This window comes from Callithrix jacchus, chromosome 21 (assembly GCF_049354715.1).
Source record: "Callithrix jacchus isolate 240 chromosome 21, calJac240_pri, whole genome shotgun sequence".
Taxonomy (NCBI): domain Eukaryota; kingdom Metazoa; phylum Chordata; class Mammalia; order Primates; family Cebidae; genus Callithrix; species Callithrix jacchus.
This window is the reverse complement of record NC_133522.1, coordinates 1,470,296-1,486,006: the sequence shown is the minus strand read 5'-3', so window position 1 is coordinate 1,486,006 and position 15,711 is coordinate 1,470,296. Positions and strand designations below refer to the sequence as shown.

Here is a 15,711-nt window from a genome sequence, read left to right as displayed (position 1 = left end):
CCATTCTAACTGGCGTGAAATGGTATCTCAATGTAGTTTTGATTTGCATTTCTCTAATGACCAATGATAATGAGCATTTTTTCATATGTTTGTTGGCCTCGTGTGTGTCTTCTTTTGTAAAGTGTCTGTTCATATCCTTTGCCCACTTTTGAATGGGCTTGTTTGTTTTGTTCTTGTAAATCTGTTTGAGTTTTTTGTAAATTCTGGATATCAGCCCTTTGTCAGATGGGTAAACTGCAAAAATGTTTTCCCATTCTGTTGGTTGCCGATTCACTCTAATGACTGTTTCTTTTGCCATGCAGAAGCTGTGGAGTTTGATTAGGTCCCATTTGTCTATTTTGGTTTTTGTTGCCAATGCTTTTGGTGTTTTCATCATAAAGTCCTTGTCTCCTATGTCCTGAACAGTTTTGCCTAGATTTTCTTCTGGGGTTTTTATGGTGTTAGGTCTTATGTTTAAGTCTTTAATCCATCTGGAGTTAATTTTAGTGTAAGGTGTCAGGAAGGGGTCCAGTTTCTGCTTTCTGCACATGGCTAGCCAGTTTTCCCAACACCATTTATTAAACAGGGAATCCTTTCCCGATTTCTTGTTTTTGTCAGGTTTGTCCAAGATCGGATGGTTGTAGATATGTTGTGTTGCCTCCGAGGCCTTTGTTCTGTTCCACTGGTCTGTATCTCTGTTTTGGTACTAGTACCATGCTGTTTTGATTACTGTAGCCTTGTAGTATAGTTTGAAGTCCAGTAGTGTGATGCCTCCTGCTGTGTTCTTTTTGCTTAGAATTGACTTGGCTCTGCGGCCTCTCTTTTGGTTCCATATGAAGTTTAAGGTGGCTTTTTTCCAGTTCTGTGAAGAAAGTCATTGGTAGTTTGATGGGGATAGCGCTGAATCTATAAATTACTTTGGATAGTATAGCCATTTTCACGATATTGATTCTTCATAACCATGAACATGGAATGTTTCTCCATCTGTTTGTGTCCTCTCTTATTTCGTTGAGCAGTGGTTTGTAGTGCTCCTTGAAGAAGTCCTTTACATTCCTTGTTAGTTGTATTCCTAGTTATTTTATTCTCTTTGTAGCACTTGTGAATGGCAGTTCATTCTTGATTTGGCTCTCTTTAAGTCTGTTGTTGGTGTATAGGAATGCTTGTGATTTTTGCACATTGATTTTGTATCCTGAGGCTTTGCTGAAGTTGCTTATCAGTTTCAGGATATTTTGGGCTGAGATGATGGGATCTTCTAGATACACTATCGTGTCATCTGCAAAAGACAATTTGGCTTCCTCTTTTCCTATTTGAATGCCCTTTATTTCTTTTTCTTGCCTGATTGCTCTGGCTAGAACTTCCAGTACTATATTGAATAGGAGTGGTGAGAGAGGGCATCCTTGTCTAATGCCCAATTTCAAAGGAAATGCTTCCAGTTTTTGCCCATTCAGTATGATATTGGCTGTTGGTTTGTCATAAATAGCTTTTATTATTTTGAGATACGTTCCATCAATACCTAGTTTATTGAGGGTTTTTAGCATAAAGCGCTGTTGAATTTTGTCAAAGGCCTTCTCTGCGTCAACTGAGATAATCATGTGGTTTTTGTTTTTGGTTCTGTTATGTGGTGAATTATGTTTATAGACTTGTGTATGCTGAACCAGCCTTTCATCCCCGGGATGAATCCTTCTTGATCATGGTGGATAAGCTTTTTGATGTGATTTTGCAATCAGCTGGCCAGTATTTCATTGAAGATTTTTGCATCTATGTTCATCATGGATATTGGCCTGAAGTTTTCTTTTCTTGTTGGGTCTCTGCCAGGTTTTGGTAACAGGATGATGTTGGTCTCGTAAAATGATTTGGGAAGGATTCCCTCTTTTTGGATTATTTGGAATAGTTTCAGAAGGAATGGTACCAGCTCCTCTATGTGTATCTGGTAGAATTCGGCTGTGAACCCATCTGGACCTGGGCTTTTTTTGTGTGGTAGACTCTTAATTGCTGCCTCAACTTCAGATTTTGTTATTGATCTATTCAGGGTTTCAACTTTTTCCTGGTTTAGGCTTGGGAGAGGCAAGTGTCCAGGAATTTATCCATTTCTTCCAGGTTTACTAGTTTATGTGCATAGAGTTGTTTGTAATAATCTCTGATGATGGTTTGAATTTCTGTGGAATCTGCGGTGATATCCCCTTTATCATTTTTTATTACATCTATTTGGTTATTCTCTTTTTTCTTTTTTATTAATCTGGCTAGTGGTCTGTCTATTTTGTTGATCTTTTCGAAAAACCAGCTCCTGGATTTATTGATTTTTTGAAGGGTTTTTTGTATCTCTATCTCCTTCAGTTCTGCTCTGATCTTAGTTATTTCTTGTCTTCTGCTAGGTTTTGAGTTTTTTTTTATCTTGCTCCTCTAGCTCTTTCAATTTGGACAATAGGGTGTCAATTTTGGATCTCTCCACTCTTGTCATGTGGGCACTTATTGCTATACACTTTCCTCTAGAGACTGCTTTAAATGTGTCCCAGAGATTCTGGTATGTTGTGTCTTCGTTCTCGTTGGTTTCGAAGAACATCTTTATTTCTGCCTTCATTTCATTGTTTATCCTGTCAACATTCAAGAGCCACTTGTTCAGTTTCCATGAAGCTGTGAGGTTCTGAGTTAGTTTCTGATTTCTGAGTTCTAACTTGATCGCACTGTGGTCTGAGAGACTGCTTTTATGATTTCTGTTTTGCATTTGCTGAGGAGTGTTTTACTTCCAATTATGTGGTCAGTTTTAGAGTAGGTGTGATGTGGTGCTGAGAAGAATGTATATTCTGTGGCTTTGGGGTGGAGAGTTCTGTAAATGTCTATCAGGTTTGCTTGTTCCATGTCTGAGTTCAAGCCCTGGATATCCTTGTTAATTTTCTGTCTGGTTGATCTGTCTATTATAGACAGTGGAGTGTTAAAGTCTCCCACTTTTATTGTGTGGGAGTCTAAGTCTCTTTGTAAGTCATTAAGAACTTGCCTTATATATCTGGGTGCTCCTGTATTGGGTCCATATATATTTAGGATGTTAGCTCTTCTTGTTGTATCGATCATTTTACCTTTATGTAATGACCTTCTTTGTCTCTTTTGATCTTTGTTGCTTTAAAGTCTATTTTATCAGAGATGAGAATTGCAACTCCGGCTTTTTTTTTGCTCTCCATTTGCTTGGTAAATCTTCCTCCATCCCTTTATTTTGAGCCTTTGTGTATCCTTGCATGTGAGATGTGTTTCCTGGATACAGCACACAGATGGGTTTTGGTTTTTTTATCCAATTTGACAGTCTGTGTCTTTTGATTGGTGCATTTAGCCCATTTACATTTAGAGTTAATATTGTTATGTGTGAATTTGATACTGCCATTTTGATGCTAGCTGGCTGTTTTGCCCATTAGTTGATGCAGATTCTTCATTTTGTTGATGCTCTTTAGCATTTGGTATATTTTTAGAATGGCTGGTACTGGTTGTTCCTTTCTCTGTGTAGTGCCTCTTTCAGGAGTTCTTGTAAAGCAGGCCTGGTGGTGACAAAATCTCTGAGTACTTGCTTTTTCACAAAGGATTTTATTTTTCCTTCACTTATGAAGCTTAGTTTGGCTGGATATGAAATTTTGGGTTGCAAGTTCTTTTCTTTAAGAATGTTGAATATTGGCCCCCACTCTCTTCTGGCTTGTAGGGTTTTTGCCGAGAGATCTGCTGTGAGTCTGATGGGCTTCCCTTTGTGGGTAACCCGATCTTTCTCTCTGGCTGCCCTTAGCATTTTCTCCTTCATTTCAACCCTAGTGAATCTGATGATTATGTGCCTTGGGGTGGCTCTTCTTGTGGAATATCTTTGCGGTGTTCTCTGTATTTCCAGGACTTGAATAATATTGGCCTGCCTTGCTAGGTTGGGGAAGTTTTCCTGGATAATATACTGAAGAGTATTTTCCAGCTTGGATTCATTCTCTTCGTCACATTCAGGTACACCTATCAAACGTAGATTAGGTCTCTTCACATAGTCCCACATTTCTTGGGGACTTTGTTCATTCCTTTTTACCTTTTTTTTCTCTAATCTTGCCTTCTCATTTTATTTCATTGAGTTGATCCTCGACCTCTGATATCCTTTCTTCTGCTTGATCAGTTTGGCTGTTGAAACTTGTCTGCTTTGCAAAGTTCTCGTGTTGTGTTTTTCAGCTCCATCAATTCACTCATATTCCTCTCTAAGTTGTCCATTCTCGTTAGCGTTTCCTCAAATTTTTTTTCAAGGTTCTCAGTTTCTTTGCATTGAGTTAGAACATGTTCTTTTAGCTCACAGAAGTTTCTCATTACCCACCTTCTGAAGCCTGATTTCATCATTTCATCACACTCATTCTCCATCCAGCCTAGTTCCCTTGCTGGTGAGGAGTTGTGATTCTTTGTAGGAGACGAGGTGTTCTGGTTTCAGGTGTTTTCCTCCTTTTTGCGCTGGTTTCTTCCCATCTTTGTGGATTTATCCACCTGTCATCTTTGAAGTTGCTGATTTTCATATTGGGTGTCTGAGTGGACATCCAGTTGATGATGAAGTTATTTCTGTTTCTTATTTTCCCTTCTAACAATCTGGCCCCTCTGCCGTAGGACTGGTGAGGTCCGCTCCAGGCTCTGCTTGCCTGGGGATCACCTGCAGCAGCTGCAGAACAGTAAGGGTTGCTACCAGTTTCTTCTTCTGCTGTCTTTGTCCCAGAGTGATGCCCACCAAATGTCAGTCTGATCAGTCCTTTGTTAGGTGACTCGTTGGATATACAGGGGTCAGGGAGCTGCTTGAGGAGACAGTCTGTCCTTTTTATAGGAGCTCTAGTGCTGAGCTATGAGCTCCATTGTTCTGAGCTGCTGGGCAGGTACGTTTAAGTCTGCTGCAGCAGAACTCATAAACCCCTTTTTTTTCCCCGGGTGCTCTGTCCCAGGGAGTTAGGGCTTTATTTATGAGTTTCCATTTGGCTACTGCCTTTTTTTTCAGGGCTGCCCTGCCCAGAAAAGAGGAAGCCTAATCACTGTCTGCCTGCAGAGGGTTTGCTGAGCTGCTGTGGGCTCTGCCCTGCTGCTGTGTGAACTTCCCTGCAGTCCTGTTTATATGGGTATGGTTAGAACTGCCTGGCAGTGGTGGCCCACCTCTGTAATGGCGGACTTTCTCTGTAGTGGCCGGTTGCCTCAGCAATGGCAGACTATCCCCGTAGGGTTGAAGTGCCTCGGTAATGGCGGACGCCCCTTCCCCACAGAGCTGGACCATCCCAGGTTCAGCTGTGCTTGCCATGAAACTCTCAACCCAGGGCGTTTCCAATTGCTGTTTTTTATGTTTTTTTGTTGGGGGGTGGGACCCACCGAGTCTGATCACCTGGCTCCCTGCCTCAGAGCCTTTTTTTTTTTAAGTTGAACAGTTGACTCTCTCCCAGGTGTTCCAGTCACCTACTGAAAAGGCGCCGGGATCTGTGTGATTTCCCGTGCGGTGACCCACTGCGCCAGCTGAAACAATGGTGCTGCCCAGGAATCTCCTGGCCTGGCTCCCTGTTTCTGTCCCCTTTTATATCAGATGAATGGGCGACTCTGCCTTCCTGGAGCTCCAATCGCCAGCTTTAAAGAGCAACTAGACCAGTGTATTTTGTATGGAGAACAGCTATGCTGGCCAAAATAGCCGCACTGGCGACCCATGGGGCTCCTCCTCCTGGGAATCTCCGGGTCTGTGGGCAATAAAGATCCATCTGGAAGTGCGGCGTCCACTCACCCTCTGTGCTTTCACTGGGAGCTGCAACCCTGAGCTGCTCCTAAACCGCCATCTTGGATCTTCCCCCCACAGTCTTCTTTTTCTTTAATCCATTCAGCCACTCTGTGTCTTCTAATTGAAGAATGTAGTTTATTTACAGTTAATGCTATTACTGATAGGTAAGGACTTACTGTTGCCATTTAGTTAATTTTTCTCTGGTTGTCTTGTAGCTCATCTTTTCCTTTCTTCCTTTCTTAAGGATATAGTTAAGTGATTTTTCTTTGTGGCTAAGTGATTTGTGGGGGATTGGTCAGAGTGGTAGAAGAAGCTATAGGGAAAGAAGGGGGCCTTTTGAAAGGTCAGAAGGCTTTGCAAAGCTTCGGTGGAGAGTAAGCTGAAGGCAGCTGTTCTCTTACCCTGAGGCAAAGGGTGAGAAGTAGGTACAAGGGGTTGCAGAGGAGTTTATCTAAATAGGCTTGTTTATTTATGTTGTCCGGAAACTGACCTGTGATCACCCTCGTGGGAGACTGCTCACTGCAAGCGGGGACAGGACAATGTTAATTACCCACAGATTGTGTTTGCTCCAGGCTTTTGGCATTGTGTCTGTACTGAATAAAAGCAAGCAGTGCCAGCTTATGGAGGCTGCTCACTCTGCGGGCAGTCCCCTAGTGCTCTTTGATTGCATACCTGTGTCAGTATTCCTTACATCTGTCACTCAGCCAGAGTCTGCAGGACAGACTCGCAGTGATTTTTCTCTGGTAGCATGTTTGGGTGTGTCGATTTTTTATTTTCAGTATATCTATTATAGAGTTTTGCTTTTGGTTGCCATGAGGCTTACAAAAAAAAATCTTATAACAAGTTATTTAAAATATACCATAGCTTATCTTTGATCACAAAGAAACAAAAGAAAAACTAAAAAACTCTACACTTGAACTCTATTCTCCCCACATTTTGAATGTTTGTTTTCTCTGTTTACATTTTTTTATATCTCTTAAGAAATTTCTGACATTATTTTTTATAGATTTGTTCTTTCAGTCTTCATACTAGAGATGTGAGTAGATTACATACCACAATTAAACAGTCATTAGAGTATTCTGAGTTTGTCTTTTCATTGACTTTTACCAGTGGGTTTTATACCTTAAAATATTCTTTTTGCATGTTAACATCATTTTCATAAAGATTGAAAAAGTCACTTTAGCATTTCTTTCAAGATGGTTTTGATGGCGATGAATTCCCTCCGCGGTTGTTTGCCTGGGAAAGACTTTGTCTGTCTTTCATGTTGGAAGGATAGATTTGCTGGGCCCAGTATTCTTTTTTTTTTTTTTTAAGTTTTTTTCCGTTTCAGCACTTTGAATGTGCTGTCTCACACCCCTGTGGCATATGTGGTTTCTGCCGGGAAGTCTCTTGCCAAGCAAACTGGAACTCCTTTCTGTTATTCGCTTCTTTTCTCTTGCTGCTCTTAGCATCGTCTCTTTCCTTTATCCTTGAGAGTTGGATCATTGAATGGCTTTGGGTAATCTCATTTGAGCTGTATCTATTTGGTGATATTTCAACTTTCCGAAACTGGATATTTATGTCATTATTTTAAACTTGGAAAATTTTTTGTTATTTCTTCTTTGAATAAGCTTTCTATCCCTTATTCTTTCTAACCTCCCTCTTGAACACCAATGATTCTTAGATTTGCTTTTTTGAGGTTATTTTTTGTGCTGTGTACATATTTTCATTTCTTTTTATTTTGCATTTTTATTCTGTTTATTTTCCAAAGCCTGTCTTCGAGCTCACTGATTATTCTGCTTGATTTATTTTGCTAAGAGCCTCCAATGTATTTTTTCATGTTAGCACATGTATTTCTTAGTTCCAAGATTTCTCTTTGCTTTTTTTTAAATTATTGTTTCTCTCTTGAATATATCCTATAAATTTTTGAATGAATTTCCTATGTTATCTTGGAGTTTTCTATTTTACTTCTTGATCTGAGTGCTCACACATTGCCATCTCATTAGGGTTAGTCACTAGCTCCTTGCTGTGTCATTAAGGGACATCATGGTTCCCTGTTGGCTGTTTTTTCTTGTGAATGCACATCCTGTCTTAACAGTGAAAGATTATTTATTTTCCAGTCTTCACTCTCTAGTTTGTTTTGACTTCTGCTGGGTATGTTTGCTTAGAGTTTCTTTACAATTCACCTACGGAAGGTCCTTTACCTTAGGACACTGCCTTCTTTTCAGAATGAAATATATAGCCTTAAGGCCAGATTTGTCTTAGATCTCACAAATATTCAAAGAACTTCCCATTCTGGATTGTGGGGCGTGGTCAGAAAGAGAAAACCTCCTCCATTTAAGATTCTGGCTGAGGGTTCTATGGAACATGCCTCCTACAGCAGGAGGCTCAACAGCCACTCTAATATGGCATCTCCTTTGGCTGACATAAGAAAAAGAACGATTTCAGAGGCTGATGTGTCTAGTCTACTTCCTCTCGTTGTCACTAGCTGTCCTCAGGGATTTTTCTCCCTTCAAGCCCTCGGGGTGCTGTGGGTTATGGTGGAAAACAGTTTTCCTGCAGAAGAACCCAAGGTGGTGGGAAAGGTAGCTATCTGACGCAATCATTTTTCCAGTCAAGAAACATGATTCCAAGAAGTCTGTTTCTTTTCATGTCTGCTCAGAGTTTTTCCCGTGTCTGTTGCCCTGGGGATCACCTCACCTGAAGAGTTGAGTTTTGGGATATTGCTAATCTTAGTACTGGATATTTGTTTTTGGTTTTCTATGGGAGATAGTAAAGCCAGATTGCTTCTTGCAACTACTTCATTTTGATGATGCTGCCCTTATTCTTGTTTTGTTTTTTTTAGGGTTTTTTTTTTTAATACAGGGTCTCGCTCTGTGTGCAGTCTTGGCTCATTGCAACCTCCATCTCCCGGGCTCAAGCGATTCTCCTGCCTCAGTCTACAGAGTAGTTGAGATTACAGGCGCACACCACCACACCCCGCTAATATATTTGTATTTTTAGTAGAGATGGGGTTTCACCATGTTGGCCAGGCCAGTCTCTAACTCCTGATCTCAGGTGATCCACTCGCTTCAGCCTCCCCAAGTGCTGGAATTATAGGCGTGAGCCACCATGCCTGGCCACCCTTATTCTTAATATTCAAAACAATCTAAAATTGTTTAGTTGATGACTTGCATATTCACTTCACAATTTGCTTATTCAATTTTTCCTGTTATAAAAGAGCATAGATTTTTCTCTTGTTCGGCAGAGAATCCCAAATACATAGAATAATGCTTGGCACTTTGAGTGAATGGATTGACGTATGATTTTTCCACTTTTATTTTTGGTCAGGGGTTTACGATGGATACCACCAAGGATATAATTTTTGGCAGACTTAATGAAACTAACCAAACAGGATCTCTCTCAGAAATCTTACTCTGTTCCTGTTTATCTTGGTGTGTCCTTGGGCTGTCTCAGAATGTTTTGTTCCACTCAACCAGTACAATAACCACAGGAGATTTGTCCTGGGACACACATTCCCACCCACCCCTTCCACCCTCCTACAGATGCCAAAATCCTTGTGGATGCTCAAGTCCCTTACATAAAATGGTGTAGCATTTGCATATAGCTTAGGCACATCCTCCCATATACCTTAAATCATCTCTAGATTACTAACAATACTCTAACACAATGTAAATACCATGTAAATAGTGTTTATTTCCACATTTGTAATATTTTTATTGTTAAATAGTATTGTTACCTTTTAAAAAATTGTTATTTTCAATTCAGTTTGGTTAAATCTGTGGATTTAGAAGCTATAGATACAGAGGGCTGACTGTAATTCCTACACTCTTTTGTCCAGTTTTCAGAATGACCAAATGTATTTGCTGTTGGGTCGAACAGAGGGAGATTGCTGTTGCAAACTATCTTTTGGAATACATAGAGGAAAATGAGTTCCACTTTACTTTGGAAGCAATTGCTCACATATCTTATTCTATCCTGATTAATTTGTGAAGTTTCTTTTTCTGATTACTTTCTTCTAGAACTTTTGAAGTAATGAGAAGAAAAGAAAACTTATGAATTTTATTTCTACAAGTAAAGTAGCAAGTTTCTCTGGAAACAGTTTGTGAAGAAGTTAGGTGATTGTGGTGAGGCCAGGCAAATGTTCTAATTACAATTAATTGAAGACAGGGTTACTATTTTAATATATATTTTTTAAGACTTCTTTAAAGTTTAGCTTCCTATTATGTTATTGGATTCTTTATCTTCGTAGTAATAGCTGATAATTTTGTCACATGATTGACACATTTAATGCCCTAAAATCAAAATAATGAAGTTTGGGTAACATTAAACTTAGGAAACTTCTTATTGCAAAGTTCGTTCTAAAATGAAGGAAGCCCACGGTATGAGGCGGGAATCTTAGTAGCAGGAAATGAATTTTGTCTAACATAAACAAAAATATATTTTTGGAAAAATAACTAGATCAGGTCTTGGAACAAATGGAAGGAAAAGGAAAAAGCTAAATAAACTTCAGAAAGGCAAAACAAGGGCAGCTCTGGAGAGCTTTTTACCAGTGCATTGCTATACTGTATAGATGACCAAGTATTTTGAGCTTCTGTCTTTCCTTGAATTTAAATTTCCCAGAAGTAGACTACCAGAATGAATGTAATAGTGCAAGGCAAAACTTTTCCCTCTACTATTTTTTTTTAAAAGCAACAAGATGAACTGAAGGGGAATTTTTTTTACGTTATAATGACAATATGAAAAGAATTAGGAATGTGACTGCAATCAGTGAGCATGTAATTATAATAATATCAGAAATTTGTTGACTTTACTCTGTTGAGTATTCTATATCTAGTAACTCATTTACTTATGATAACTTTTTGAGTTAAGGATAATAATAATAATATATTTCACATGTGAGAAAACCAGGCTTAGGAAAATTAAGTAGTTTGTCCAAGGTAGCAGAGCCAAGTAGGAGCAATTAGGAGGCTGGTATAGTAATTCAAAGCAAGACGTAATTAGTGTCTGAACTAAGTTAGTGAGATAGACCCGCAAAGCTTGGAGAATGACTAGGTAGAGAATGCGAAAGGAGGAATCAACATTGACTTCTAGGCATCTGGATGAGAAAGTGGATATATTTTTATTTAAACAAAGGAATAGTTTTTCTGGTGAAAGTGCTAGGAGGCATTTAACAAGTTAGATTGTTAGTATAACACATTTCAACTGTCAGTGGGACTTGTCAGCATGTCTCTTGCTGTACTCTAGGCCCCTTTGATCTCTTCTCCACACAGAATTACTACCATTGCCTTCAATGCCTCACCTCCCTTACCTCAACCACTTTACCTCACTCTTTATCTTAACCAATACACTCTGGACATTCGGGCTTTCTGCATTTTCCCAGTGGCAAGTTCCTTCCTTCCTCAGGATCATGCACTGACAGATTTCTCCTACTGGAATGTTCTTTGTCAATAACTTGTCACAGTTCTTTCCCTCCTGTCATTCACTCCTGGGTCAGATGTTACCTCTTCAGAGACTTTTCCTGCGTTCCTTTCTTCCATCCACCTTCCAGCCCCTTTCTCCTGCCTCCCACCCCCAAATCATTTGTTTTTACACTTATCTCTGCTCAAAATTGTGTTCAATTGTTGCTTAGTTTTTAATTGTGTTCAATTGTTGCTTAGTTCAATTGTTGCTTAGTTTTTTACAAGCTAGAAGAGTTATTTACCTCTTCTAGCTTGTAAACTCCATGAAGGCAGGAGCCATCTGCACACGAGGGCAATCTGGAACATATATAAACTCAATAAGTATGTGTTGAAAGATTAGAAAGTCCTACAAGTGAACTCAGGGTGACTTATTAAACAGCTTATAAAACCTTTATATCCTTGGTAACATGCCACAAGCCACAACTGTGAATTAACATTATGCATATTCATAATTAGTAAACCCTAAACTTCTATGAAGAATTCACACACAGTGATTTTATTGAAAACATTATAGCTTTGTTAAATCCTGTAATCTCCATTGTGACAGATTTTAGAAACTGAAAATCTGGATACTCTAACTTGAGGAAAAACTCATCTCTTGTCATTGTAAATTTCTGAATTTGTCTTTTCTCTTAAAGGCTCAATCTCAGGATATCATTCCAACAACAGGATTCAGCATCGAGAAATTCAAGTCATCCAGGTAATCCACTTTATCGCTTGACAAAAAAGTTCCTAGTGAAAAATACCAGTATTAGGTCTGCCTGGTCATTCTTCCTACCCTTAGAGAAAAGTCATTTGTTATTTCAGAATCTCGTAGGTATTAACATGTTTCTACCACTATGGCTGATTTATTTTTCAGAATTTGGAGTTTGGGCAAACTGATAACTTCACTAGCAAAGAAAACATCTGTTTTATGTTATTTATTGCAAAATCATATTTATATTAATACATTTATTTCATATAACTCTTATTTGTAAATTGGTCCATGTTGAATATTGTATTTGAAGGCTAATTTCTTTGATTGTAAATAATTTTAAATTTTAAGTAAAAGTTATGCTTTTAGTTTATAATGTAGTCATGTTTTGCTTCTTTTCGTAGTTTATCATTTACGGTGTTTGACATGTCAGGTCAAGGAAGGTACAGAAATCTCTGGGAACACTATTATAAGTAAGTATATCTGTGAATGTTGCTTAACTAGATGGTTTTATTTTACTAATAATAATGACTAGAAATCCAAAGAATTATATGGCTAAGTTTTTTGGCTTTTTTTTCCATATAATTTATGAACATTTCCTAATCTAAAAAATATGTAATCAGACTCAACATTATTTGTCAAATGCTTCGGGTCCTTCATGACTGTGGCCTCACTCTATTTTGAATGCCCTATTCTATCCTGCTTCACTTGAGTTTAAGGTTAACATACTCCTGCTTTACAAATCAGCTCAGAAGTCATCTCCACTGAAGTTTCACTGTTCTGCCCTGTTATTTTGTCCTCATCGTTCACATGGCACTTTGTCCATTTCCATCTCTGTAATCATATTTACCAGGGCTTGAAGTTATGTCCCAGAGCTGCCTCCCTAGTGGAAGTGTGCACTTCTCAAGGGAAGGGATTATTTCTTACTCATATTGTTTTCTCAAGGCCTAGTATCATGCTCAGCATATAAGCCAGTAAGTATCATTCGCTAAATTTGGTGAAAAGTAACAGTGTTGCCTAACAGTTGATCCATTGTTCTATGAATAATTTGAAACAAGTTATTTGTCAGCATATGCAAGTCAGGTGCTCACTAATTACAGTTAATGCTTGATATCCTTGGGTGCTGCATACCCGGATTCAACCAACTGTAGATCAAAAACATTGGGGGAAAACATGCCGTAAAGTTACAAAAAGCAAAACTTAAATTGCCATCCACTAGCTACTATATTGAAAGCACATGAATGAGATGATGTGTGGGCATTATATTAGGTATGATAAGTAATCTAGGGTGACTTAAAGAATATGGAAGAATTTGCATAGGTTATATGCAAATGCCAAGCCTTTTTATATAAGAGACTTAAGCATCTGCACATTTTGGTATTTGAAAGGGATCCTGGAACCAGTCCCCACCAAAACCAAGGGATGACTGTATTTCAGACTAGTAGCTGTCAAGTTACTAGGACCCAAACGTGTTATATCTTCTGGAGATTTGCATATGGTATTAAAATAAATTTATTAATATTGTTAGGACTTCTCATTTTGTTAAGACTCCATTAAGAGCAATGTAACTCACCTTTAGAGTCTGAAACTTTAAAACAGTATCTCTTAAGTAAATTCTCTTTTGTCATTATAAACTTCTGCCTTGAAATCGTTTGTGATATTTACCAGATAAGATTTAGATTTTCGTTAAGTCTTTTCTGATAATGTGAGAACAAACATTATAAGGTATATGTTCTTGGGATATGTATCAGAGGAGATTTATTCAAATTCTTTTTTCAATGAGTCCTTCAATAAATTGAAGTCCTATTTAAATCGTAGATTCAGAAGACTTCTGAGAGAGAGAGAAAAAGAGAGTGCTTCAGGGTCAATTTGGAAAAGAAAAAGTGGCATGTTTGTGGTATTCTGCATTAAATTCCTTGGGGAGATGCATGTTATGTGTTAATTTGTTTAGGAAACCTGAGTTGGCAATACAGGATTGTTTAAATTCCTACTCCAATTAGTTAATAAATAATTCCTTTTAAAATATGTGTTTAGCTACTTTAAAAATAATTTTTATTACAAAAATATGTAGAGAGAGAAAATAGTAGGAAAGTGAACTTTGTTTTTATTTGATTTTAACTTCTTTTTTCTTCATGCTGTTTTCGGAAGAAATTTATGAATTCTAGAATAGTATGGTTACATTGTAGATTGAATGGAAAATATGATTGCTATTGAAAAATCAACAATAAAACTAAATTTACTTTCCCTACTTCCATATTTTTCTAACTGTGAAAAAAAAAAGTACATTTTGATCTATTAGAGTGAAAAAGGTTACAAAGATTAGTAAAGTGTACTCTTGTCAAAATGAGCCACTCCTGTGAGAATGTAGTATCTTTTTGAGGGTAACTTATTGATACCCGTTAAAATGAAAAATGTTCATAACCTCCAGCAAGCATTTTTACTTTTAGAAAAGTATTCTATGACCAGGACTTATGGGCAAAAATATACATAGAAGGATATATGTTAGTATTATTTAAAACATTTTTATACCAATTATGTAAAAATGTTACTGTAAATATTTGTCTTTACTATAAGTATGTGCTTGGTGTATATAGAAAGAAGAAAAGTGTTAGTGGGATATGCACCAAACCATTAGTAGCGTTCATTCTTGGAATCGTGGGATTATAAGAGAAGTTTACTTTTTTTGTTTTTCACATCCTCTTTGGTGAAGAGAGACATTTACTTTCTACTCTATGTGATTCTATAATGTTAAATATTATGTAATGTTTGCATATTATTTTTACAATATAATAAGGTAATAGCATCCAAAAATATAAGGAGTGCACATTTTTTAAATTTGGAGAATACAGAAGAGAATATTGAAAACATGTTTCCGATAAATCTCACTATTCATAAATTCACCATTGTCAATCTTTTTGGTATGTTTCTTCTTTTTTGAAATATTTAATATATACTTTATATAACTAAGGGAAAAGGAACCATCTAAATTATGTTCCATGTATAATTTTGTATCTTGCTTTTTTCAGTTAGCATTCTGTGGTATGGGGAAATCAAGAAAAGCATGCAATGAGTATAACTAACGGCCGCAGCTTTGCCAAAATTTCTTTAACCATTTCTGTACTCTAAGACGTGAAGGCTATCTCAGTTTTTGAAAACTGTAAATGTTATTTGTGTCCAATAGTACCAAATATTAACTGCATTTAATAAAGAGATCTTCCAAACAGGCTTTGTGTGGGCAACAAGGCCGTTTTACTTCTCGTTTGGGTGCAAGCGGGCTGAATCCAAGAAAGGACAAGCAAAGGGAGTCAGGGTGGGAATCGGTTTTATAGGTTGGGGTAATTTTGGGGGGTGGGGGTGTTGCAGAGTAAGATCAGTTACCATGGTGGGGGTAGGGGCAAGGAGTATACATGACCAGAAGTTCAGTTACAGTGGTGGGTCAGGTAAGGCAGAAGAGAGGTTAAGATGGCAGGATGGGTGAGAGGTATTCACATTATCATAAGAACAGTTAAGATGGCAGGATGGGTGAGAGGTATTCACATTATCATAAGAACAGGTAAGATGGCAGGATGGGTTAGAGGTATTCACATTATCATAAGAACAGGTAAGATGGCAGGTGGGGTGAGAGGTGTTCACATTACCATAAGAACAGTTAAGATGGCAGGTGGGGTGAGAGGTGTTCACATTACCATAAGAACAGTTAAGATGGCAGGTGGGGTGAGAGGTGTTCACATTATCATAAGAACAGTTAAGATGGCAGGTGGGGTGAGAGGTATTCACATTTGTCGTAAGAACAGTTAACATGGCAGGATGAGGTGAGAGGCTTGTCCAGGGAAGCTCCACTGAGTGATTAGGGGCGATGGCAAACG

The 15,711-nt window shown here is 38.1% G+C and overlaps 1 protein-coding gene across 3 annotated transcripts in view; it reads left to right on the top strand.

Annotated features, from left to right (window-relative positions):
- ARL6 (ARF like GTPase 6) overlaps nucleotides 1-15,711 on the top strand; it is a 44,588-nt gene that overhangs the window by 12,692 nt on the left and 16,185 nt on the right. For all 3 annotated transcript variants that reach the window (XR_008478289.2, XM_008986428.4, XM_078358551.1), the window contains exons 3-4: nucleotides 11,790-11,851; nucleotides 12,250-12,318. Coding sequence is in view for 2 of the 3 variants with exons in the window: in XM_008986428.4 (XP_008984676.1) it covers nucleotides 11,790-11,851; nucleotides 12,250-12,318 (131 nt within the window). In the remaining variant the exon portion in view is untranslated. The remainder of the gene's footprint in view (nucleotides 1-11,789; nucleotides 11,852-12,249; nucleotides 12,319-15,711) is intronic.